We start from the raw sequence: 27,635 nt of genomic DNA on the forward strand, positions 1-27,635 counted from the left end.
GTAAAACGGCCAAGACTACTCCGAAATACATGGAACGCAGCGTTTGCCCCGAACGTGACACACCTTCATATCACAGATGAGGGGTGGATAGGATATCCGCCGTCATCATTTTATCCCCGACTGAATACGAAACTACACAATGGCTTCGTGTTCCGATTTCCCCAGAGTGAGGCAAGTTATCTCATTTGGAAGGAAGTCATTCACAAGCAATTTACCCCAAAACGAAGACGTGCTTTCCAAAGCTGTACTGTGACATATAAGCTTGGCTGTATGTCACCGTTATAAGAATATTTGTGCTATCCTCACTGGTTAAAGCAGGAGGGAGCTCAGAGTAAAAATTGATGCTGCTCTCCCCACCCTCTCCCAGTGTTTAAAACTAGGTGTTGTAGTAAAGGAAACGATAGGTATAAGTTTTTGAAGCGTAAGAGTGTCGCGTAGCATTCATGCTGCGTATAAATCTTTGCGGCATAAGTAATGTCTGAAGAAGTAATGAACATGTAAGCTTTTGTCTCAGAAGTAATGACAGATAAACGCTTTTGCAGAGCAAGTTTTGCCATGCAGTACTAATATTGCGTGCGAGTATTTCCAACAGAAGTAATGCCGCTTATAAGTAAAGAATATACGCCTTTGCAGTATAACAAGTAGATGATACAAATTGCTGCAGCATAATTTTTGTCGCGTAGGGCTTGTATCGTTTCTACGTATCGACAGTTAAATAGATGTCGTAGCTCTACTGTCGGTATGAGCTTTTGTTGAAGCACTTATGTGGAACCGTTCATAGTTCGAAGTAATGGAATAGTGGAACCGTTCACAGTGACTGCCAACAACCACTGGCTGCCTAATGAGCAGCGTGTGACGTGTCCGTGGCACCACCCATTGGGTTGCCGCTCGATGGCTGTGCGACTTGGCTTTACCGAGAGAGTCTTTGATACGAATGCCGTGATGCCTAAAAATAGTGATACGCACCGGCGAAGAAACAATATTTGTCATAAAGTATTTTTTATACCAACGCGATCTTGTGCTACCGTTGCCACGCTCTAGTGTGGCGAGTAATGGTTCCGTTAATGTTGCAGTGTTTCGCCTCGGGCCGCTGTCCCACCCACGAACGTTCGGTACTTCAGAGTCCGAATGACAGGTTTTCTCCAAACAAAGTCTCAGGATCTCAAGGCCGACGGGCACACGGGAAACTATTTCGGCATGCCCTGATTCCGCCGGGCGCAGCCGAAAGGCAGAAGTTTTCCTATCGGTTTTAGCTGCACGGAGCTAATCCCAATGGGGTTCGCCAGTGTAAGATACTACAGCAAAAAAAGAAATGGAACAATGCAGCATATTGAAGCAGGATCCGCCCACGGGTGCCCAATCTAGTCCACGGTTACGTAATGAAACGGGGTCTTCATTGGACATTAGATGACCGCATTAAGCTTCGTCGAAGCAAAGTAATTACGCCGGCTTGGCCCTCTGTATTTCGGAAGCGGCTTCCTTGCTAGATGACGTGTCACGAGTAAGCGCGGAAGATCCAGGCTCCTGGTTTTTGGCATCAGGCGTTTCCGTGCCAAGAAACAATGAGCTTTCAATATACTTGATGTGCTGGTGAGATGAGGCATCGTAAGTAATGGGATACGCGATGAGAATATTTGGCATTTCCAGTTGTCTTTATGGTCACGACTAAACGAGTGGTTCTATTATTTTTATTACTTGACATCAGCTTACACTCAATACACAAATCTATGGTTATTACATGTCATTTGTCGGAGATAGCTGAATGAGTCAAAAACAACGAAAAGTGATATGGAACGAATGCATCCAAACACATGCCTACACATCAACACATCAATACTACACAACCCGCTTGCTCTAAGTATGGCTTGGTAGCGCGCTTAAGGCTTGTCGGATTCAGTCGTCCTGCCCCCACCACCAACCGGCCTAGAAACGGTGATTAAAAAACAGAAATCGAGTAAACTATGCAAAAAGTTTCGAGTCAGTGAAAATTCAAGAAAAAATCGCTGAGCTCCGGCATCCTAACGTAAGACACACGCTGCTACCCGAACGGCAGCTCGAAGTGCCGACAACCAACCTGCACTATTGCGATGCCCCGTACCGACCACAGGGTTAAAATGTTCAACGCGTTCTGCGCGGTTGGAGAAGGAGGGGGGGGGGGGGAGGAAATTGCCCCTAAGATCTCAGAAACTAAGTTGGCTAGAGGCACAGTTCACAGCGTAAGTAGGCCTGTAAATGGACTATTTCTTCTTCAAATTTGGAGGTCCCTTGGTCGTGACTTTCGAGTAAACTAAGGTCGAATAAGATCAAAATACAGATCGGCATCCGAAGTGCCCTCAGGCCTCACGCAACTACCTTTACCATATACGACTCCTGTAAGCAAAACGGAAAATGCCCTTTGACATCCGGGGCCCCGCCGCTACCTCTGGTCAGGAAATGGGCTTATGACCCACTGGAAGATCCTTGCTGACATAGACTCCCCTGTTAGACACTCTTGGCCCCCTGGCCGACGCAGGGCGCCCATTGTCTCAGGGATCCGACCAATGTTAGAGCTCTTATAACTGACATTTGTGGGCCACTGACTGTCGCTGCTGGAAAATGGGCCCCTGACCGACACAGGCCAGACTGGTTGACGTTTGCTGACTCTTGCCGACATAGGCACCCTCGAATTGTCTCAGGGGGAAGCGGATCGGCGAAATATTTCTGAATGGTATTCAAGGGCTACGACCTGTAGGGCCGGGGCTCGTTAGCACGCTCTCGGATCAATCGGATCACGCGGGGAATAAATTTGACCCCCAAATGTTTTACCACAATTATTTCCGAACGGTACTGCGTAGCTACGCTAAACTTTACATAGCTATAGATAATTAAACAACGGATCTTTCTTTTTAAAAATGTGATGCACCTTGCAAGGTTACTGACATATAGCAGGTCCAGCTCAGGCCTTGGCAGTCGGCGAAGACCATTTCTAGGGAATTGTGCAGTCTTGCGACAACAGTGCTAGCCGAAGCTATACATCTCTGGGACAGTTTTTTAGGCAGTACACCAACTGAATTAATAAATAAAACCAATTTCACTGATCTGGGTCAGGTATGAAGATCAGACCGAGGTCAAAACTAATCTGCTTCTTTAGTTTGAGAAGCAGGCTGGCTTGCTTGCTTGCTTGCGTGGAGAGCTTGCTTATAGCGGGTAGTTTTTGGTGCTCATTTCGAATTTATAAATGGCAGAGACCGTAACAGCCATGTTCCATAAACTTTTCAACGTCAGATTAGGTCACCGACCTAAAATGACCAAGGCCAACCTTCTGTTTTTAGGAACACACCGCCTGGCGTAATCCTGGAAGCTCATTTCAATGAAAAATGATCCAAATTTCGTAGTTTTTAGTCGCCTTGACCTTTTTAACACGCGCCCGGGCGGCCGGCTAGATACCCTTCGCTTGGGTGTGCGGGTCAATTTGACCCCCTGAGATCTCGGGAACTAAGAAAGCTAGATACACCAGATTTACAGGGTGTGTTGACCTGTACGTAAACACACTTAGGTAAACGTTTCAGGTTCCTAGGTCATGACCTTGGGGTCAAAAAGTTCAAACAAGATCAAGTTCCAAGATGGTCTTCAAAGTGCCCCAGAACATAGGTAACCGTTTCTAAGCCAAAGGTCACATTCTCATTCAATGTCAGTGATCTTGTTTGGCCTTTCGAAGGTCAAGGTGACCAAAATCACACAAGATTTCTTTGAGTTTTCCATTTGACTAAGCGACAAAGATTACGCTAGGCAATATGTTCCTAAAACAAAGTGTTGACCTTGGTCATTTTAGGTCAATGACCTATTCTGACCTCTAAGAGGTCCATGCAATATGTATAATGCGGTTCCTGCTATCAATAAACTCGAAATGAGCACCAAAAACTATCGCATACAGAAAGCCCTAGAGTAGCAAAACAGGTTGGTTTTGACCTTGCTGTGAACTTCATACCTGACCTTGCGTCGATGTAATTTGCTCATTCAACTGTTGCGTTGCCTAACAAAGCATCTCAGAGATGTATGGCTTCGTCTAACACTCCGTTGTTTGATTATATTGAAGAATTCCCTAGAAATTGCCTTCGTTGAAGCCATGGCCTGACTGGCCTGCCATAGGTCAGCGACCTTACAAAGTACACCTCAATTCTTGATTTCAAACGATCCGCTAATCAAGTGTTAAAGCTATGCAAAATTTGGCGCGGCTACACCGCGCCGTTCGGAACCATTCTGGAAAACCTTTTGGGGGGAGGGTGGTCAACTTGACCCCCGCTCGGGCGCGTGTTAAGGCAAAAAGGCCTCTAACCATGAATAAACACAATTGACCTTTTGCTTAGAGCAGACATCTAGGTTCACAGCGGTTGCGTGAGAAGATCTGGGGGACCTTTGGAACCCAACCTGGAATTTTACCTTTTTCGACCTTATTTGACGCCAAGGTTTTGACCTAGGATCCTCAAATTTGGCCATAAGTGAATTCACATATAGGCAAATCTACCCTGTGAATTTGGTGTCTGTATTTAACTTTTTCCGATATTTTAGGGGGATCAGGATGACACTCACCCGAGCGCGTCTTAAATTGAACTGGCCACCTGGGCGCGTGTCAATATGACCTACGATCAGCCCTTGGGCCCTTGGAGACGCTCAATCAGGCCCGTTATCTGTGGTTCCTTGGAGCTCTTTGACTCCTCGAATTTTACTGGAGAGGCGCATTCCTCCTGCCTGTGCCTGCGCCCCTGGGGCCACGAGCAGCTTAGATAGCCCTTGAGCGATAAGGGGTTCTTTGAGCTGCTAAGAGGCCCCTGTGCATTTAATGAAAACATGAGTACCCTAATAGCCGTGAGGATACAGCTTAATGACTCTGGCAAACGGACGGGCCGCTGGCTGGCAAGTGAGTCCTTAAAATTCAGACGAGCACTTAAAGGGAATGCTACACATTTGTAGGGGTTTTAAACTGAAATAGCCATCTTGAAGATCATTCGGTGCAGTTCATAGCCCTGCCGTTCTTAAGACCTGAACCCGTTAGCATCTGAGCTAGGCGCCCGCGAATTTTCATAGGCATTTCGTGCAGACTTTCACGTTTACTCCGGCATTTACGACGCCATAATGACGCCATTTAAGACCTGCCACTACATTGGTCATACGGTGATCAAGGACAGGACAAATATAATTGCCGAGTTGTTCATGCCTGGTGTTTGTGAGCACGCTTTCCAGATATAACTGCCGTCAACTGGCTCCCAATCAACGTTTGGCAAAGTACAATGACAGTGAAGTATTGAGGAGTATAGTTACTAAATGCACAAACTGTGTTATCTAGAGCAGTCCTTGCCACTTAAAAGTACGCCAATAGTTGCTTGTTTACGTTAATAGCTTTTAACCATCATCATATCTGATGTTTGCTTCAATATCTTCAAGTATGGAACGTACCCTTTAAAGTAATTGCTTACATTTATGTACTCGGTTATAGCGCCATTCTTAGGTTGTTTGATTGCAAACCTAATTCCGTACTAACTAGCACCCATTTACAACTTGGTGTATTACGTAGCACAAAACGGGCTTGAAGCTTGCGCAGCCTGCACAACATTGGCCGAAAGCCAATGGTCGCCCGTTATAAATAAGAATCGTGCTCACGAGCACCAGATATGAACGACTATGTAACTAAGATATGGGATATGAGAGCTATGTAACTAAGATATACGACATATATAACTAAGATATGAGCGATTATGTTCGTTTTGGCCTTCAACGCCGCATGACCAATGAAATGGCAGGACTCGAATGACATTTCTATGGGACCATGCACGCCTGAATGGCCTTGAAATAGTCTGCACGAAATGCTTTGCACATCTCCGCGGGCTGGAGCTCAGAAAACAGGGGATTTTACATATTGAGGGCAGTGCTGTGAACTGCACCGAGTGACCTTCAAGATGGTCATTTCGACTCAAGACCCCACACATATGTTAGACACTGTCTTTAGGTGGCTAGGGGGACCCCTGAACAATCAGAGGTGCCAATTAGTAACCGGAGGGGCCCTGAGCGGCCAGTGAAATCCCGAAACATTCAGAGGAGAACGCCAATAGCTAGGGGTTCCTCACTAACCAGAGGAGCCCCTCAATGCCCCGTGAGGCCCTGAGCGACTGAAACGGCCCATAAGCGGCCAGAGGGTCCTTGTGCACATAGGGCCGTGGGCGGATAATGCGGCCACTGGGCGCGCAACGCATAGTTCCAGGGTCGCCTTGTTGTTCTGAACGGACTGTGAAACGCCAGAGGGCACTAAATAGCTAGAAGGGCCTTTAAGCTCCCTGGTGGTCAGAAAAGGTTCACTGAACGGTCAAATGGGCCAGGAATGGCAGGTTTGGCCTACTGTGCATCGGAATGGAGAGAGAGAGAGAGAGAGAGAGAGAGAGAGAGAGAGAGAGAGAGAGAGAGAGAGAGAGAGAGAGAGAGAGAGAGAGAGAGAGAGAGAGAGAGAAGAGGAGAGAGAGAGAGAGAGAGAGAGAGAGAGAGAGAGAGAGAGAGAGAGAGAGAGAGAGAGAGAGAGAGAGAGAGAGAGAGAGAGAGAGAGAGAGAGAGAGAGAGAGAGAGAGAGAGAGAGAGAGAGAGAGAGAGAGAGAGAGAGAGAGAGAGAGAGAGAGAGAGAGAGAGGAGAGAGAGAGAGAGAGAGAGAGAGAGAGGAGAGAAGAGAGAGAGAGAGCAGCTTTTCACTGTCTGAACTTTAATTATGGCAAAGAAGCTTTTTCAGAGTTGTTTTCATTCAGTACGGTCATTTTCCTTTGCCCTGCGTGCGTCCAAACGGGGGCCCTCAAAGGGCCATTGGACTACCGAATTGCCACATTTGTTTTTTTGTCCGGGCGGGGAGGGGAGGGGGGGGGGGGTCCGAGTCCCCTCCTGCCCCGCGACCCTCAGGATCTCCAAACATGAGTCCTGTGAGAACGGAAGCGGATATGAGAGATCGCAATGAAAGGGTCCAAAATAAGACCATGAACGATCCCTGTGCCAGTCAGAGGTTCCAGTCCTCCGCCTGTCTCATACAGGAGTTTGATAAGTCGAGCTGGGGTCCGTGTATTATCTATTGATTCTCTACCCCGGGAAAGGATTCTTTTACGTTAATGAGGGGCCTGTTTCCATCCAGGGCCAACTGCCCTGTTCAGCGGGCCTCCCACATCATAGCGATGGCGATGCCACACTCCTGGTGTTTCCAAAGTAATGGAGATAGATCTGAGCAGAAAACGCCAGTGGATTGATATCAACGAAATCCCGTGGTTGGTACCAGATTGTATGCTGCTACATCAATAATTGACCGTACTATACCAGGTCAAATGCAAAATTTTCCAGAAATCGTACTTTTTCATCTTTATGTCATATATACTAGACCATAACTCATGGTGACACAAAACAAAATCTAAACAGGCGTGTTTCTTGGTCAATTCTGGGTACAGCCCTGTATATTTGTGTGCGTTTTGAGCATATATTAATCACAAATGGCACTGTTGGCGTAACAATGTGGGCCTGCCGAGCGCGCTCTGAGACATCGTCTGTTGCCGCCCGCCGCCCGCGTCAGCCGTAGATCGTAGCGCAGTGTTTCTGAAAAGCCGCCGTTGCTCCGAAACGAGAAAAGCTCTGAATACGTTTTTGGTGTCAAAACACGCGCATTAGAATAATCCACAAGCTATTACAAATTTAAGCTCCATCGCGCAGCATTTCGTAAAGCTTTCCTCAAAAAACCTCACAGACGATGTTGCAACGACCCCTTCACTGTCAGGGTGAAGGTTTATGATTCCGAAAGTATTTCAAAATCAGTTTGTACCGATCGAAGGTTAGGCTGAGACATAAATTTCACTTACGCAATTTTAACACGCGCTTGGGTGGCCAGTAAAATACCCTTTTCTCGGGTGGTGGTGGTGGTGGCGGTGGGGAGGGGGGGGGGGGGGTAATTTGACGACCTGTCAGATCTGATCTGTGTTCATTGATTACATGGTTGCGATTGGTTGCCATTACCTATCCGACTGAGCTGCCGTTTAACAGCTCAGTGATGGTCCAGCTCATTAGACGCTGTTGCGACTTGTGAGTTGTGTTTTTTCAGGAAAGTCTATGATACACAATACCTACCCACGATCATTTTTTCGTTTCATTTCATTCGAGTGAAGGAGTGCAACGGCGCAGGAAGAAGATGTAGATGTAGACGTAGAGAAGCAGACGCAAGCAAATTATATGTAGCAGTTATTTGATTTTGAAAAAAAACTATTGAAAATTTTGGACAATCTGATTTTTGGACGCTTTCCACGGAAAGCTCCTTGAAAGTTTGATTGGATTTTGGACAACACCTTCCAGAAAACGGCATCTCTGGTGGGTGAGCATGTGTTGTTAGTCTACGCACCAACAGATTTTGGGCGATTAAATATCATCCAGCACTCGTACCAGCGCGTTTTCAGCGCTCATATTTTATCTGAAGTATAAACAGAAGCGAGAATAAATTAACCGTAGCGGAGCATATATTTCACACCGATGACATTTCAGACATCTACATGACAATTGAAACAGCTGATTAACAGTGAAATTGCTGAGTGAAAATTATGCCATCACACATATGTAACATAGCACGCATTGGTTTAGGAACGGTTCTCATAGTTTATCAGAGTTGACAACTTTCAAAACGCAGATTGTAGTGACAAAGCCACAGTGACAGTTGTAGGCGCATTTGTGACGCCTACGGAAAACGTATGTTTTGCGTTCGTCGTGGGGAAAAGAGACATGTTCCCTAGGTCCCCAGGCGGAGCCAAGACCTTGGAAAACGCGCTGACTGGAAGGACCTACAGCGACGATAAATGCCCCTCAAGTGCAAAAATATTGGCACCCTTCCCATCATGGGTCAGAAAACTCAAACCGACATCATAAGGTCCTTATTCTGAATTTTTAAGTTTCGACATTTCTTCACATGCCTATTGATACATGTAGCAATTTGATTGGGAAGCACGTGACCCTATCACCCCTCCCTTTGAATGCAACGTTGGCTTGTGAGGATGCCCTGTAAGGATGTGAGGAGAATGTGAAATTACATCGGGATCATGCTTTATAGCGCATCCTGTTCTTACCACCGTGTATCGCTCAAGTGTGCGTTATGTACGTCGTCCCGTGTAAGGAAGACAACTGGTGTGTCTTCTTTTTGCGTCATGGTACCTGCAGTCTGACAGAAGTGTAGTCTGGTAATAAGTCAGTAATCGCCAAGCAAATTTGAAAGTAAAGCAATCCGGCATGATCCTCCAGCGCGATTATCACACAGGACACTGTTTTTGTTTTTGTTTTTGCACGGGCTAATTACAGTGACGTTAATGGTAGCATTTTCATACTCGTCTGTGCTTCTTCATCTAATATCACAGGTCTTATCAGGGATCCCGTCAAGAGGGAAGGAGTAACTAGCAAAAATGGGCCAAGTAGGATGAGAAATTAGTTAAAGTGGTGTTTCTTTCGTTATTGGTTGACTACACCATGCAATGACATTGGTGCATCCTTTTTGGAACGCACACGCGAAGCAGAAATTGGTATTCCATACATGTCAAATACGTAGCCAATTCGCAACTCGTATGAACATAGTATAGCCTAGCACAGCATAGCATGCCAAAACGTAGTGAACATAACCTGTCCGAAATGTCCCCCCCCCCCCCCGCCTCCTTCCGGCATTGCACCAGGTGTCGGTGGGGCTACGCTAGTTGCATTATATCACGATCAAATGTAGAACTGGTCAGCCATTTTCCATTTGTCTGTCTGGACAGCATCGGACCTGGCGTACCTGGCGACAAGGATGCCGCCAGCTGACGACGACATGCGATCCCATCCATCGCACGTGTGCACCACCCTTGGACTTAGTCATGCTATGAAGGGGCTGCTAGGTTCCCCCGAGGAGTGTGAGCAATCGCATGTACACAGCCTTGCATGAGAACGCACTCTCTGGGTGTGGTCAGTGTTTTCTCAGGTAGGGGCTGCCGCACCTGAGCCGTATTCCATTAGGGCTGATGCGTTTCAATTCCAGGAGCCAGATGCCGCTGTCAGTGGGCGGGCTCTGCATGTGAATAGTTGTGTTCGGCAACGGGATCTTAAGTGCGGCATAGCTCAAGGAGTTACGTTTACCCGCATTTGAAATTCGCTTGTTTCTCATCTAGAATTATTGCTTGGTCTGGTTGATCCAGAATTTCGAATCACGACAGCGCCAGGAATCCCGGATATATGTAGGTCATGGGACTTTCTGGAACACTGATGCATAGCGTCTCATCTATGAAAGAAAAACTTTTGATGTGGTGTATAGGTATTTTCTGTTTCTGTGAGCACAGGACACTCATTTCACAGTCTTTTCATGACTGTGCTGCGCAGTACTTAAAGAGGCTCCCGTTGATATTTTGTCATTTTTCTCCACTGACCAGCAATACGTGGAGTTTTCCGTCGCTCAGTTTTTACATTTCATGGTCGTTAAAGGTAACTCCTTTATGCTGATGTCACTGCAGGCTGTTGGCCCCCGAGCTGGTAGTGGCAATACTGATATGACCGTTCTGACAATTGGTTGCTGTCATCTCGCGTTCATCTCTGTCTTCTTGCTCTACACACCTCCCATGATTCTGATACTACTTGACCTTAAGGCTCTCACGCCGCCGCCAGAGCTGGTGAGAGCCCGACCCCTTACGACCATGCTGCCGGGTCCGTGTGAACCCACGTCTTCCCACGCCCCTGAGGTCGTGTGAGCTCCGACCTTCTCCGTGCGCGTGTCCCCTCGTCCACGCTTCCTCAGAGCTCCCTTGCGCCCGTGTCTCAGAGCACCAGGAGGCGTCAGACGTCAGACGTCAGACGTCAGACGTCTCGCCCACGCTTCCTCAGAGCTCCCTTGCGCCCGTGTCTCAGAGCCCAGACGTCTCGTCCACGCTTCCTCAGAGCTCCCTTGCGCCCGTGTCTCAGAGCACAGGAGGCGTCAGACGTCAGACGTCTCGCCCACGCTTCCCCAGAGCTCCCTTGCGCCCGTGTCTCAGAGCCCAGGAGGCATCAGACGTCAGACGTCTCGTCCACGCTTCCTCAGAGCTCCCTTGCGCCCGTGTCTCAGAGCGCAGGAGGCGTCAGACGTCAGACGTCTCGCCCACGCTTCCCCAGAGCTCCCTTGCGCCCGTGTCTCGGAGGCCAGGAGGCGTCAGACGTCCTCGGCCCCCATGGTGCTGAGGTCCGGGCTGGCCACCTTCGACATGAGTCGGTCGATGGGCATGGTGTTGTCGTGTAGCGACGGTGCCTGCAGCAGCAGGGCGCACGTGCCCATCACCGAGACCAGCGCGAAGAGCCAGAGGAACAGCCGGTCCAGCACCATGGCCACGTACTGCCAGTCAGCCTTCACCTGCGGGAGAGTGGTCGGCGATCAGCTGCTGCCGTCCAGCACGACACTTGAATGACCGATACCATACGAAAATTAAGGATATGAACGAAGCAATCGGGCGATAACAGCTATTTCTGCGGAATAGTGAAGTATGCACCGAACCAGTCACAACAGCAGGTGGATCCTCTCGCGTTCTCATAAGATGCATTAGGCAGTTTGATGGATGTACCGTGTGATCACAAAACGCAGAACACCTTAACACACGCTCGAGTGGCGGTCAGTTTGGCTACCCAATGAATCCCAGCATGATTTCTGGACGGCGTTGCGCGTCCGCGTCAAACTTCGCACAGCTGTAGAGGATCGAAAAGCGTATCTTTTAATGCTAGCATTAGATGCACCTTGCAGTGTTACTGACATTACAAGGTACATGTTGAGTACGTCAGGGTACCTCGGCAGGTCAAAAGCATGTCATGGCTGTCAGCGGAGGGCATTTCTAGGGAATCCAATGTGATGCGACAAGAAAGTGTAAGACAAAGCCATACGTGTCTGAGATAGTTTCGTAGGCAATACACCAACTGGACTTATAAGCACGACGTGTTTCATTGACCTAGGGTCAGATATGAAGGTCAGACCGAGATAAAAACCAACCTGTCATTTTACTCAAGAGCTTGGTTTATGGCCTAGTTTCTGGTACTCACGTCAAATTTTTTAATGATAGAGAGCACATCAGACATGTCCCATGGACTTGTAAAGGTCGGAGTAGGTCCCTGACCTAAAATGATCCAGGTCAGCATATCGATTTTAGGAATATAATGCATAGCGTAATTCTGGGTGTTTATTTGTGTGGTAAAATAGGAGCAATCTCTTAGGTATTTGGTCACCTTGACTCTGACTGTTAAAAGGCAACAAGGTCACTGACCATAGACCGTTGCTCAGGACAGGTATCTAGCTTCAAGACGGTTTCATGAGAAGGTCTGGAGGCGTTTAAGACACTAATCTGGAATGCGACTTTATCTGACCTTATCAGACCCGAAGGTCATAATCTAGGGATCTCAAATTTTGACACAAGTGAATTGACATACAGGTCAACTAACCATGTAAATTTGGTGTATCTAGCTATCTTACTTTCTGAGACCCTAGGGAGTTAAATTGACTCCCAACCCGAGCAAAGGGCAGCCGGCACCCGGGCACACGTTAACACATGCTCGCGTATAACTCACTCTACCCGCCCCCGGAAGATTTTTCCAGAATTGATTTTAAACGGCATGGCTTAAGAGCAACAAAACCGGTAGAGCTGTAGGCAACTGAGCAGCCGATCTGTTGGCTGAAAACACGTATACCTGTTACACAAGACCAAACCTCTTCAAGATGGGTTTAAGACAATAAGACAGTTCACTTCATGAGTATGACTAGTTTCATTGGCCTTGGGTCAGGTATAAAGTTCAGACCGAGGTCAAAACCAAATCACTCTTTTTCTAGAGAATTAGGAACTAGTCACTAACCTAAAGTGATCCCCATCAACCTTTGCTTTAAGGAACGTGCTACCTAGCGTAGCCCTTGACGCTTATTTAAAGCTAGCTATGAAAACAATCTCGTAGGTTTGTTGTGAACTTGACCAAATAAAATTAAAAAGTGACAAGGACCGCAGCAGACATATTCCATGGATTAACTCACCATCCGAGCGCGTCGCATTCAACCGGCCACCCAGACGCGTGTTCATCGACCGAGCAGATTGTGAAACACGTCCACCAAGATATCGTGCGTGGCGTGTCATCGGCCGAGCAGATTGTGACACCCGTCCACCAAGATATCATGCGTAGCGTGTCATCGGCCGAGCAGATTGTGAAACCCGTCCACCAAGACATCGTGCGTGGCGTGTCATCGGCCGAGCAGATTGTGAAACCCGTCCACCAAGATATCGTGCGTAGCGTGTCATCGGCCGAGCAGATTGTGACACCCGTCCACCAAGATATCGTGCGTAGCGTGTCATCGGCCGAGCAGATTGTGAAACCCGTCCACCAAGATAGCGTGCGTAGCGTGTCATCGGCCGAGCAGATTGTGAAACCCGTCCACCAAGATAGCGTGCGTAGCGGAAGTGGGCGGGAGAGACAGGGCACAGGAGCACCCGCGCTACTCACGTCGTCATAGGCGTCCTTGTTCCGCATGTGGCGGGCGATGCTGTGGACACCCGCCATGGCGTTCTGCACCTGGCAGTCGAGCAGGAGAGGACTCTTCACCGGCAGCCGTCTCCCCAGCCTCTCGGACGAGGACGAGGAGGATGAGGACGAGCAGAGAGAGCGTCGGCCGCTGCCGCTGGCGCCGTACCGCACCCAGTCGTAACGGCTCGGCGGGGCTGTCAGCTCCGGCTCCGGGTCAGAGCGCAGCGCCTCGTCCCGGGAGAGGAGCGCCGGCTCGTCCACGCCGACGAACGCGCACTCGTCCAGCTCGTCCGGGTCGGGGCGCGCCGGACGCGACATGAAGAGCAGACGAGGCAGACACTGCAGGAAGATCTGCCGCACCCCGGCGGACATGCGGTGCGTACTCGGCGAGCGGAAGCTGATGTTGAGCACGCAGATGGTGGACATGACGGAGAAGGTCACCAGGGTCATGGTGAACAGCAGGTACTTGCCGAGCAGCGGCACTGTCAGCGACGTGGGTGGGATGATCTCGGCCAGCAGTAGGAAAAACACAGTCAGCGAGAGCAGAATCGAGATACAGAGCGAAACCTTCTCGCCCGACTCGGACGGCAAAAAGAACACCAGCACCGTCAGGCAGCTGATGCTCACGCACGGAATGATAAGGTTGACCGTGTAAAAGAGCGTCTTGCGGCGCAGCGTGATGTTGAAGACGATGTCCGTGTAGGGGTCGTCACAGCAGCTGTAGAAGACGTCGTGACGCAGCGCCGGCACTTGCATGATGTCCCACTCGACGCTGAGGTAATAGTTGTCCAGCTCGATCCCGTAGCTGACCAGGTCGGAGTCAGGCAGCTGCTTGATGTGCTGCAGGACCAGCTGGAAGTTTGGCTCCAGTCATGACCGGGGCTGGCTCTCGGTGCCTACCGAGACAGGTCGAAGGGACAGGCTTGCGCAGTCAACCTATGGCCACGACAGGTTTACCCCAGCGCAGCAGTGATGGAGACGTTGGGTCCCCGGTGGCGATGTGGAACGGAGTATTTTATATTTTCTTTTCATGTAGCAGCATGTGGTTAATGATAAATTTTCCCAAAGATGGGGAAGGGTCGGCTGCTCAACTGCTACTCGCTTCCGTCATTTCTGGCCAAAGGACACACCAATGTCTCCGACGATGTAAAACGGGAAACAGAACAAAATGGCAGGGAATGTTGCTGCGTTTCGCACCCCTGAAACATGCATATCAGTTGTGATGAAGATGAGCAGTGATTTCTCACAGGCTCCGAACAATCAATTAATCAATGGATCAAATTAAAACTTCCCATTATTTCCACTTTCGGAACTGCTTGGTTGCAACTGAGTGATGCGAATGCCTTTATGGATAGCAATGCAGGAGTTGGCATTCAGGGGTACGGTGGACATATTTCATATGTGCACTCTTGTCTGTGGGCACTCAAGCGTCGTATTATCCGTGGGATACAGATCAGCCTTATCGTGGAACGTAACAGCAATGGGCAGCAGGACTCATCGGTATAGCTTAAATTGCTTGGCTCACGCAAGACGTACATTTCAGTGGATTCCTCTGAGAAACCTTTCGGTGGATTCACAATGCTCCAAGGATCACGGAAAACTTCCGCGAAGTTAGCGATGGCACGCAAGCCCAACGAAAATGGATGGTTCCAAATCAACAGCTGCTTCTCTTATTGGCTTAGCTTGATTTGCAGTGTCCTGCTTTGTAAATGGTGGTCGTGCACGTGGCAAATGTGACGGAGTCCGTGAGCCATACCTTCGTAGCCTACCTTGGACTTATCGTACGTCCAGCTACCAAACTTCATGAAGCAGTTTTGTACGTCAAAGGGAAAGTATTCGACATCGATCTGACAATACGACTTGTAGAGGGCCGGTGGCTTCCAGCGCACGCGTCCGTCGAAGTGTAGGACCGCCTTGGTCTTGATGGTGATCTCATAATTACCGTCGGCACTGCGAACAGAGCGGATCTTGAACTATGGGACGGCTCAAGCACCCAAGGAAGTCATCTGAAGGCGGGCGCGCTTTAAGCCGGCTTGGAGACGCTTGGCCCATTTACATGCACAATTCCGTAGTTATATACATATATTTATTCATATATATATATATATATATATATATATATAAATTCGACGCTAAACTGCTACAGTACGACCACCGTGACTGGTCTGCCCAGAAAGCCTGCAGCTGACTGTTGTCAGTGTCATTAGCCGGATGCGCTCAGTTACCGGTCACGCCGGCAGGGCCCACGGAACTCACTTGTTGTAGAGCACTATATCCGGCAGCCATATTTGCTCAGCGGGCACGCGCAATGTACGCACTTCTCCGTAGTCGCTTGGGTTCCAGGACAGTTTGTAGTCGGTCCACTCCTGCGACACAGCGGGCAGCGCTGGGAGTGGTTGGCTACAGAGAGGCAGCCCCTATCTGCCTATCCGGGCCACGACGGACCAGTGTGCCAACAGTCAGGGTATCGGCTGGTCAACCAGATCCGATGCTGTACAACTGGAGCGTTTGCAGTTGTGGTCTGCGGGTATGATGCAACGCCATTTGCTGGCTAGTTGATTCATTTCGACGACCGGCCCGTGTAGACTATTCATTGTGCATACCACCTGCCACTGTACCAGCCCTGGTACTGGCGTTAATGGAAATGTGGAGGGCCTTACCTGCACCACCCATACGTTGGTCGTCATGATCTGGTGCTTCATATTCTGAGAACAGAGGTTCTCTGTTATGACGCCGCACGTGCTGTGGACGTGGAGTCGTTTATCTAAATTTATGTGAGTTTCACGGAGCTCCTTGAAATGCAGACAGTGCCCAATATTCATCACCACGGTGCAACAATTCCACAGGACACCTATTCATCACCATAGAGCGGCTGAATGTGAAATTCCCCAGGTGGATTGGCATGGTTGGCTCATCAGGTCAGGTCAGACAGAGAGAAATGTAGGGTTAATCAACACCCATGCGCCCACGCTGGAAATGCGATGCGCCATTGCTGTGGTCTGTGTAATCCCGCACAACTTCCTGGTGTACGTCGCTCGACGAATAGCTGATATGTGTCGTGTACGGGCACTGCAGGCCCTTGCCACCACTGATTAGCTCCTGTGGACACTGACGGGCCGTTCCGTGACGAGCCTTGACAAGGAGACTGGCCTTGCTGGTAAGTACATCGGGAATGAAAACGAATAATTAACATTGTAGCAGAAGAAAGATAAACATATTTAGCGTAACGAAATTGATGTTTAACAGCGACCGGGCGAGTGAAGATGGGGATAAATTGCGGGCAATTTCAAAGGATGCAGGAAAATAACGGGCAAGTGGCCCGGACTGCAACAAATACCACCAGGCGTAATGAGGCTGGTTGATAGCAATAGCATGCCATCTAAAACTAAAACGCTTAAGGTGTCCATTAGTTACCACAAATAAATGGTTACGTGGATCTTGAAACGTCCATTGGTTTGGACCTAGTGACAGAGTATCAGTGGCCTCACATGTGATTAAGCAATATTAAAAATGCATTTTCCCAAATAGTAATATATTCAAGGGCGGGTCCAAGAAGGCCTAACCAAGCAAAAAGTCGCCTCCCCCATGATGAACAATGTCGGACGAAACTAATACATTTCTGGACGTAGATGAACATCCAAGCAACCTTTACGGAGCCAAGTTTATTTTTGAACACGTCGTGATGTAACAGGAAACGAAATCCGACGTTTTTTTATAGTTAAAACACCTTTTTGAATTTTCCCCAACAGCCGACGTTACCTTCCAAAGGGGTGCTCCGGATTAGTCCTTGGGTATACTGAAAAATTGTCAGCACTTCAAATTATATTTTGAGGAAAACATTGTGAACAACAGTTGGGTAACTGTCAGTTTGCATTTGGACGACAAAAGCAGCAAGACTTTGTGGGAAAGTGTGCCGCTGTATCACTTCATTATTTTTTATCAATGAAACTGACCGATAGAGCATGCACAGTATGCTCAATGAAACAGATTGTGTATTAAATGTCTCGATTTAACACGACCTGGGATCAGAGGTCGAACTGCCGAAACAATTTTAGGTTGTCCCTTACACCATTTCTTATCTTCGCGCACTTCGTCAACTGAATAATTAAAATAACCATTTATCAATAGCAATAATAACCATTTATAGCATATCCATGAGATCATATCTACATGTGTTGCAATTCATAAAAAATCAAGATCCAGACTCAGATGCATGTATTAGATACATGCGCCAAAAGCCGAACGATCTTGTCAAACCTTGGACGGCTTTGTTTGCTACATACGAGTAGTGTCCGGCCCCGAGCGGAGTTTCGTAATGGTGCCAAACCTTTGGCGCACCGGAGGTAGTGAAACCTTTGCCACGACGAAACGTTTGTTGCTTGGTTCGCTTATGGCACGAAAATTTTTAATTCGACAATAAATTTGACAGCATTTTGAGATCAAACTTTATGCCACGAAATGCAATTTATGATTTGTATACTGTTAAGGATTATAACGCCCAAAAACGTCGGGAACTATTTTCTATCCAATCTTATGGCGTGGACTATGAAATTCGTTTGGCGCACCAAAAGCTTGCCAAGCGTTTTGTCCTGTCTGTCAAAGCTAAAACAAAAACATCTGCCTATTTTATGTCATGCAGCAGAGCCAGTGCATGCTGCGTTAGAGGCCCACACAGAGTGGTCCTGATCCAAAAAATTTGGAAGTCTCTTGATTCATAGCTATGGCATAACTTACCAGAACCTATATCTCTGGCTTGCCGCATCGAAGTCGTGGAAAATCTCGAGGCACAAGACTTGCAGCCTTTTTGGGTAAACTCTGCGGCACGGATTAGACATCGTGCTAGATGTTTGATAGAGTGCACATTGTTTTTTCATGACGACCTTACGAGGTGTAGGGGTTTTATGCCGATGTTTCCCATGGAGCAATTTTGTTTGGCGTCCTAAAGGTGTGTGATACACGTTGTCGCAGCAGCAACATCGATCAGCTTGTTTGCCTGTTGTGACAGCATACAGCCAACCTTGTATCAGTAAAACCAAGTTGTCAATGGCGAATGCAAGTTCGCGTTTGGCGCGTTTTTACGCAATATCTATATTGCGTGCTATTTTACCCATGCACCGGAACGACCACCCTCTTTCTCGCTCAACTCGCTACGGATGGAAATACAACTGGCAGCCCCTCAAGAGCAGGTTGACATAACTAAATACTGCCGGACAAGGAGCCACACGGCACGGAAACTTTGTATTTGGGTACATGTCGAAACGAACTCATTTATACGATCGGATCTGTTCTACCCGGTTTTCGGGATCTGTGCTTTGGCAACGGACTTTGCTAACACAAGCCGTCATGGCCTTGAATTATGCCTGTATAATGCATATATACATGTATATATCTAGCTATGTATATATATATATATATATATATGCATGTATATGTATATATACATATGTGTGTGTGAGTGTTATACCTATCTACATGCAAAAGATTTTCAAGGAGTAGCCTGAGCACGCTCACACCACAGAGTGTTTCCATCCTATCACCGCTCCCACTGCTCTCCTCCCCAAAGTACCAAGACTCCCACCACCCACCCGTCTTGTGTCATGCCTCCCGTCGGTCAGGTGTTCTTCTTCCTCAGTCCATCACTTACCACGCCTCTCATCCGTCTCGTAAAACGGCGTCCCTCACCATCACGTACCACGTGCCCGTCCGTCTCCACGTGCCGCACCTCCGATCCGTCACGTACCACGTCGATCAGCTGCGATAGGTTGAGGCCCATGCGGACGGTGACGGTGTCCGATTCGTTCCTGACGGGCCGGATCAGCCGGTTGTAGTCGCTCAACAGGTGCTGGTAGAGGCGGCCGGCGTCGTCGTCGGCCGTGACCTCGGCCGGTGGCGAGCTCAGCAGCAGGAGCAGGCAGGGCCGCAGCAGGCGACGGGCCGGCGCCATGACCGCCGGCGGGCCCGCGCGCCGGCCGTCTGACCAGGGTGCGGTCGCCCAGCTGGCGCGCCGGCCCCGCGGCCGCTCCCGGCAGCTCCGGACTATCTGCAGACCCTCCCCCCCCCCCCCCTGCTCACCTCAGCCGCGCACCGTCACGGCGCACCAAGCGGGCTCTGCATGATTCACGGCGAGCGCCGGCGGGCGCGCGGCCAGCCCGGCCACCGGGCGACGGTGGCAGGTGACTCGCGCCTCCACGGCGTGACCTGTATCGCAATGACCGCCCGTGGGGGCACTTAGACGGAGCCGCGTGCCTTGCTCTGGGGCTATGACCTCCCCCCCCCCCCCCTCTCCACCGAGCGGTGAGCGCACGACGGCCGGGTAGCTGCGGCGACTCGGGGACGCGATGCGCGCCCCCCCCCCCCTCCCCCTCCGGTCATTCTGCTCCCAACCCGCTCTCTTCGTCCGCACGCGATGCATTCTGCTCTGACACCGTTTCCTGACATGTTGAAAGGTGGACTACGGCAAGAACTCTTCTCAGTACATAGCTAACTGATCATTGTGGCAGATTTGTGTTCGACTCAAGTTGAAGCATGGTTCGTCTCATGAGTCAATTTTGGGGGGGGGGGGTGAGTCGTGAGCTGAGTCGGCTGAGCGTTCAAATGAACAGCATGCAGCAGTAGTTACAAAGTTTTTTTTCAAAATCAATGCAAAGTTTGTGATTGTAACGCTAAGCAGAAAACACAATGATGTTGATCCTGAACATAAGTCTGCCAAATCTCGGCCAAGAACTGGAGGATATTACATGATACAGACACTCTGCACTCCTATATCTACCCTAAAATCAGTGAAATATTGTCTGCTACCTATAAAATCAAAGGGTTAATCATATTTGTCATTGTCAAGCGTCACAACAATCAGCTGGTTCATATCTGATCCCTCATTCACTACTACTCGACCTGCTGTCAGCATGTTATTGCTAAGGCTATATGAAATAAACTGCAATAGTGGAGGGTCGTCTCGTCTCATACTCGGATTATATACCGTGAAACGTGACCTCTCAGGGATTTGACCAATAACTTTTTCGACGCAACACTCAACTTGCAAGTGAGACTTTGGCCACCGAAGTTATAAGTCGTGGAATATGGTTTACCCATATTCCACGACTTATATGGTGGTGCACCGCACTCAGCACAGATATCCTGGAGGAGACAGCATTTGTCGCCTACCTTAGCCTATGTCTAATTCAGTTGCTCAGTCAAGTTCATCTCAGGTCAGTACATTGCTGACCGGAAGACGGTGATCGAGTGAGAATAATTTTTGCTGAGCTTGGTAGTGAGATGAGATCAAAATCGTATTTCGTAATGCTTATTGCTTAAATTGGGTAAGTTCATCATACGTTTGTGACTTATGCTAGGTAATCGCTATTGCTAGAACTGCGATCTGACGTTGGGTTCTTGATATGCCATTGCCGAGACCATGGCCAATGCTGACTAGTGGAGATGTGGTTACGTACATGTGAGTGCACTTGGCTGGCGCTTGGCAGGTGCAGACTCCTAACTGGCAGCTTTAGTGAAGTCTGGTCCATTTTGCATGCTAAACCAATGGGTCCGAGTCAGAGGTGCTTGGTAGAACGCCTTAGCCTAGAGATGAGGCTCGAGAGAGATGGTTGGTAGCAGGTAACAAGAAAGCTTTTGTTTGCAACACTGCATTTGCTAGGCTCAAACTACAAAGTTACTGCCAGGGTATTTGCACCTATTTTCCATGCTATTGTAATATATATGTATATGTATATGTATGCATATATGCATATATATATATATATATATATATATATATATATATATATATATATATATGGCTTATGCATATATGAACGCATGATATCGCCACGAGTCATAAGGCAACGAGCCGGAACTTCGGATCTTTGATTTTGCAAGCTGCTTGAGAAGTGAGTCAAATGGATCAGTGCAAGCAACGGCACTTAACTGAGTTGAATACAAAATTTGGAACAGCTGTGACCATGAGCTGAATCGGATCCCAAAACCCGTGAGCCGGTCCTGAGCCGGCTAAAACGCCTGAGTCGAACACAAGTGAGCATTGTGAAATTAATTATTCAGTGCTCTTTTTTGCTAGCAATGCTACAATCGTAATGTGTCGTTTTCTTAACTACAGTAGTGTAACCAACTTGCAGCTTTTAGGGCCACTCCCCCCCCCCCCCCCCCCCACACACCCACCTGTAGACGGCGGGGCGGCCCCAGTACTTCTGGGCAGTTAAAACACCAGGCAGGATTTGAAGACATGAAACACGGAGAACCGAGGCAATAAAATAGTGGCCCGATATGACCTCTTCCTGGTGAAATCCGGGCTACGCCATTGTTGGACTGTATTGCAAAGGTATGACAAAGGTGTGACAAACATGCACAATCTATATGAGTAAACCACAGTGTGGATTGCTCATATGTGTGGATTCCACACATGTGAGCAACGTACTGTGCTTTGTGCTCCCTGTACGGATAAACGCGCACCCTGATTTCTATTGGGAGTAGGGGGTGTCTCACCAAATGCGATGATATTACAACAAATGACTAGAAGAACGGGATGTTCCCACGCACCGGAAGTGACGTGGCGGTGGTATTTCCTCGCCGCATCTCATGGCAAGGGCCAGCACATGCGACTTTATCAGCACACCTTTTGCCCAGGGGCGTTGGCTTCTCAAATTTATTGGAGCAGGACAAAGAGTTAAAGCCGCCAAGAACGGCTGTAAGGTGGAAACAAAGCATCGAATTTCTCCGCTTTTTGCTCCGACTATCCTCATATCTGTTTACCTCTGTTTTTTTTTGCGTGTGGTGCAGCCAGCCGGTGATTTCCTGCAGAGTTCCTTGGCCGCTGGTTGGCCCCTACTCGCAAGTGGTCGCAGTCGTCACTGGGACATTACAGCTGCTGGCGCCGCCTGCCTCTCACCTTGGCAGGAAGAGCCTGCACCACCAGGAATCGAGCCTCGTACTTATGGTTGCCCAGATGCGCAGTGTTTAACACAGATGCGTTAACAACTGCGCCATCGGCACCCGTTACTCGTGAGTGGGCCCGTGGGAAAAGGGTCCCGTGATCTACGGGCAATAGCATTTGTTCGGAAATGGTGAGCATGTGAGCAAAGCGAGGGACCAACCGGAATGGTAACTGGTGAGCCAAAATCTAAATGCATCTTGTTTACCTGGTTTACTGTTCGCATGAAACTTGTGAGATTATCACGATCGCCCAAACGGACTGCATCGAGCAATAGCTCAACGGAATTATGTTACATCATACGGTGTGAGAGTTCACAGCTCTGAACTATCTATTTACCACCTTAAAATACAAACTTATATTTTGCACGTTTTTTTATCTATTATTAGACGAACAACTAACTCGATACCAAATCTGAAACGCGGCAAACCCAAGATAAAGAAGAGTAAAACCGATGTATGTATGTATGTATTTATGTATAAATGTGTGAATGTATGCATATATATATATATATATATATATATATATATATATATATATATATGTGTGTGTGGTGTGTGTGTGTGTGTTTGTGTATGTGTGTGTGGGTGTGGATGTGGGTGTATGCATGCGTATATGCATGTATGTATGTATGTATGTACGTATTCAATCTAAATTCCGTCCATCAAATGGCTCCTCCGGATTTGCGTCCAGTACACGATGTCAGAACAATATAGAAAAGTTCATCGCCTGAGACCTATGCATCTAAGCACTAAGGCAAGTAAACGATCATTACCAGCACTACTTAACACAGAATGTACACGAATAAAAACACTGCAAACAGGCGAAGATAAAATGACATGCGAGTGTGAGCGTACATCGCCCATACGATCGTCGCATCTCAAATTTCTGCCCAGCTGCTCATGTTCCTCACGGGGCATGCTTGAACGCGGACAGTGAGCGGCACTCATTTACACCGGCTGGTGGCCTTTTCCACGGGGACGACGCTCGGTACCCAGGAAAACCGCTCTGCGAGAGCGTCAGCCAGTATGTTGGCAGCTCCAGCCGTCTAGCTCCGGCGGAGTGATTGGCGCCGTGGGACGCCGAGGACTGGACGGCGAACATGCTGCGCAATATGGGGGCCTGTTCTGACAATTTAAGGCCATATGGACTTTGGTGAGGCCCGCACCTCGACTAACCGCTCTATTTGGTTCCATCACAGAGCCTGGAGTCGTGGACCAATCTTGTCCCGACGCCGGGTCCCCTGTCACAACCCTGGCCGCAAACTTTACAACTTTCTGGACCCTGGGCAGTTGATTTTCGGAAGCGCCTCCCCATGCCGAAAAACAATACAAATATGAGAGAATACGTGGGTTTCGATCAGAAGTTTTGATATGTCCTAGGTGAAGTAATGCTACAGGCGAAAAAGAGGTATCAGAAACGTGTTGTACTTCTTGAGCACCTGATTGATGTGTCAATCCCAAGAAAGAATGGAGTCGATGACACCGAGCAGCCGGACCCAGCGAAAGGATGACACATAGTCATTGAGCACTTAGGGCATTGGCGATAGCCAATCGAAAATTGTGCACCTTTTCGTATTTCGCCTGCTTCTTATAGAAATGAAGTCATTTTGTGGATTCATTGTGAGAGAGTTGGAGCGGAATCAGCTCTTCATGGTCGCTAAGGTATGTTCAATTTGTGTCTGAAGAGCGCTGTGATTTTGGTCATATGTCTTCGCCCGATCCAGCAACTTGGGGTTCGTCAGCATACACAATGACTCGACAGTTGAACGGGTAGCACGGCAAGTAATTTGTCAAAAGATTAAGCACGATCATTTCATCTATCCGGGCAGGAGGAGAAAAGACAATAATGAATTGCCAAAGCAAATCCGGCTATTACTGATAAAAACGCGTCGTAGGTGCCTAACATTAAACTACATGGTCCCGTCCTAAGCGAGAATTCGGAGAACAGAATTTCTTTCCGAACCCAGTGGGTCATTCCGAGGTAAAAATCTGTAAGTTTGTGCATTTTTAAGACTTTTCCAGCGAGTTCAAAACATGATCTACATTGTCCGGCATGTTGAAGAAAAATTTGCCTTGGGCGCTATGCTTGCGTCGATTTCTCCTGGAACAGGTCGGTTGTTTGTGGGGCCACCTCTTTATTTACATGACACCTTCTTTTTACCAAAAGACGTCATGTTGATTTGCTGGTAAATGCTGGTATCATGCGTGTTAAATGGTGGAGAACAGTTCCTTGCAGCGTAAGGATGCTGCACCGTTTGGTTCTGATTAAAACGGACTCTATGAAAGGTGGGCACCAAGTGGTACTTAATCAGTGGAATGTTTTATTGTGGTGTTATGGTAGAAGGCAATATAGAGCAGCGCTGGTAAGCAAATTGCCTGGCATTTTGGGTTGCGACTTATTGTTTTTTGTTTTGAAAAGCTGTTCGGCTGACCAGAATTTCTGCTCACTTCATAAAAAGAGAATGTTTTGAAAGTTCCTGCCACAGCCCCCGGCCGGTCAGTCGCCTGCCGAGCGACGGCGACCACAGGTGCGACGGCACAGCATGCGCCAACCGCCAGGCGGCTGCTGACGGCGCGGCGTCTGTTCCAGGGCCTTGGGCGCGGCTCGCCCAGCCAGGCGTCGGGAGTGGGCCGTCAGTGTCAGACAGAGATGTACACAGGCCCGCAAGCCAGGGGCGTGGAAATTACGTTCAAGCTGGGAGGCAAGCCCCAGAATATCAAAATGGGCCCTTTAAGATTAGATAATGGACCGCCTACAAGCTGAAATGGGCCCTTTTAGTCAATAACGGGCCCTCAACGGGCCAGAATGGCCCCATAGTGGATAGACAAAGGAACGTTTCAAAAAGCGGGCGGGGGAGGGGGCTGGCTGAGGACATACTTATAGGACTTTTATTGCAAAGCGAGTCCAGTGACCGGAAGAGGGGTGGCAGAGATGGGGACGTGGTCCATCCTTAAATCACGTACACATTTAGGAAATAATGAAATACCATGATGTTTATGCTACATGTATATCAACGGCTGTTTCCTGGCGGTGCACAATTTTGCCTATTTTAATCATCTATGCAATTTGGCAAATTTAATCACCCAGCTTTCTGAGATGATTCGCCCATTTCAACATTGTCTCCCAGGTGAGGCGAAATTCCACGCGCGGATAGACATTTTGGTTCAATGGAGAAGCATCTGCCTCCACAGGGTAAACCCGGAATACGACCTGGGCACAGGCTGGTCATAATTTTGAATGCGAATGAATGATCCATACTGCAAGAGGGTCTTCATGCACCTAGACTCTGCCGGCTGCTTTTCAAGAGATTAGATTTTTCGCAACATTTTATTTAGACGGGAAGAAATTCGAAAGCTTCAAATATTCACTGCCAAAAACAGCGCTGCAAAACCGCAAAAACAAAGTTGCTCCTGTGAAAAACAAATCACAGAATGAAGGCCTTCTTTCGGATATTCCTTATTTGAGCCCTGCTTCCGTGCGCCGTCAGCGGCCATTGTCCTGACCCAGGCGCACCCCACATGACTAACCGCCAAGTGACCGCATTTACTGGCGTGTGAAACATATATTTGATGCCTGCTACAGTATCTACTTCCGAATTGTCTTCTTTTACACTACACCATAGCAGAAAAAGGCTTTCGGGAAGCTTCCTGCCTCAGGCATGAATAGGTCGACCGGGCATTCATTGGCCCCTCATTCAACGCAGCCGACTTGATCTGCTTTAGTTTTTAGCCGGAGAAAGGCCCCATGATGATGCCCCCCCCCCCCCCCGAAAGGAAAATTGCCTGGTACAGCTCACTTGTTACCGAGAGGGTGGTTTTCTTCGTTTTATTGTATTTTTTGTAGCAAGAACAGAAACAGAAACCAAAGGCTACCGCGAGATCGCTTCCGTTTGTATTTTGAAGTCACCAAACTGCAGAAATCGGGCATTGAACGTATGCATGGAATACATCACCGGCGCCTTTCACTTTATAATGGCTCAGTTGACCCTTTCTAAACTGATAAAACTTGCAAAATTTACAAAAAAAATTGTATTGGTTCTTCAGAGATATCGACGATCCATGAACATAAACTGTAGACCGAAATGGGGTCAGAAATCTGTATTTATATGGCTAACCCATGTTGGTATTGAAATACTCATCATTTAGCTAGAATCGATCATTCTGAAAATTATGTAACATGGTTTTGAACATGCATTCGTTCGTCCCGATGGCTTATTTAATTAGAACGCCTGCCTTCTGATTCACCCACCCGTGGCAGGTGAGCTCGAGTCGCTTTAGGCGCTCGCTAGTTGCCCCTGACAGGTATGGCCTGCGGCCGGTGACAGCGGCCGCGATCAAGGTCAGATGACGCCAGAGGGCAGGACGGATCATGCCAAGAACTGCGGTACGTTAAGCTTTCTCCATCAGATTCTGTCATTGACATGGATTTGCCCGATCGGGTGGTAGGGGCTGGGGCTCACACAACAAGCACTGCTTAGCGTAAGCTCTGGTCCCAGAAATCCAACTATTCAGAAGGTTCGGATTCAATCTCTAGAAGCACGCTCGCAAATCTTAGCATTATTTGGGTTTCAAATTTGGGCAAATTTTGGTTTCCCGTGAATGTCTCCGTCCGCCATGCATGAAAGGACAAGGTGCTGCCATTTGTCGCATTAGGCAGTTGTGTCCAGTGCGGTTTGCGCAAGATGGAAGGTGAACTAGCTAAATCAGCATGCAAGCTTAATGTGTCACAAAGGAACTAAATGAAACTTTAATTTGAAGAAGTGTGAGGATCAATAATGGGCACTGTACGGGTTAAAATGGGTCCGCTGTAGGTCAGAATGGGACCCCTACGGATCAGAATGGGTCTTCGTTAGGTCAGACTGGGCTCGTTATAGGCCAAAATGGGCACGCTACAGGCCTAAACAAGTCCCTTCCAGGCCAGAATGGGCCCTCCATAGTCGATGCATGTCCTCCAGAATGGACCCTCCTTGCATGTCGTCGGCATGTCAGAATGGGCTCCCGACAGGCCAGAATGGGCCCTCTGCAGACAGGAATTGACCCCCAACAGGCCAAAATGAGCATCCACGCTCAGTAATGAATCCCCTTCTGGTCAAAGTGAAGCCTCAACAGGGCAATTCCATTCCAGACCATGGGCTCTCTGTGAGCCTGAATGGACCCCTGTACATGTCATAATGGACCTTTCGCAG

At 48.4% G+C, this 27,635-nt stretch overlaps 1 protein-coding gene across 1 annotated transcript; it reads right to left on the bottom strand.

The window, feature by feature from the left end:
• Positions 1-11,173: 11,173 nt before the first annotated feature.
• LOC119100303 (acetylcholine receptor subunit alpha-like 1) lies at positions 11,174-19,381 on the bottom strand. The gene is made up of 6 exons (XM_037223409.1): positions 19,250-19,381; positions 16,170-16,214; positions 15,766-15,875; positions 15,279-15,459; positions 13,489-14,361; positions 11,174-11,371 (listed from the first exon to the last, which is right to left on the bottom strand). Exons 1-6 carry the CDS (start codon positions 19,280-19,282, stop codon positions 11,174-11,176), a joined length of 1,440 nt encoding a protein of 479 aa, XP_037079304.1. The 5' UTR covers positions 19,283-19,381.
• Positions 19,382-27,635: the final 8,254 nt, after the last annotated feature.

This window comes from Pollicipes pollicipes, unplaced genomic scaffold (assembly GCF_011947565.3).
Source record: "Pollicipes pollicipes isolate AB1234 unplaced genomic scaffold, Ppol_2.1 Scaffold_4881;HRSCAF=5763_pilon_pilon_pilon, whole genome shotgun sequence".
In the NCBI taxonomy this organism is placed as follows: domain Eukaryota; kingdom Metazoa; phylum Arthropoda; class Thecostraca; order Pollicipedomorpha; family Pollicipedidae; genus Pollicipes; species Pollicipes pollicipes.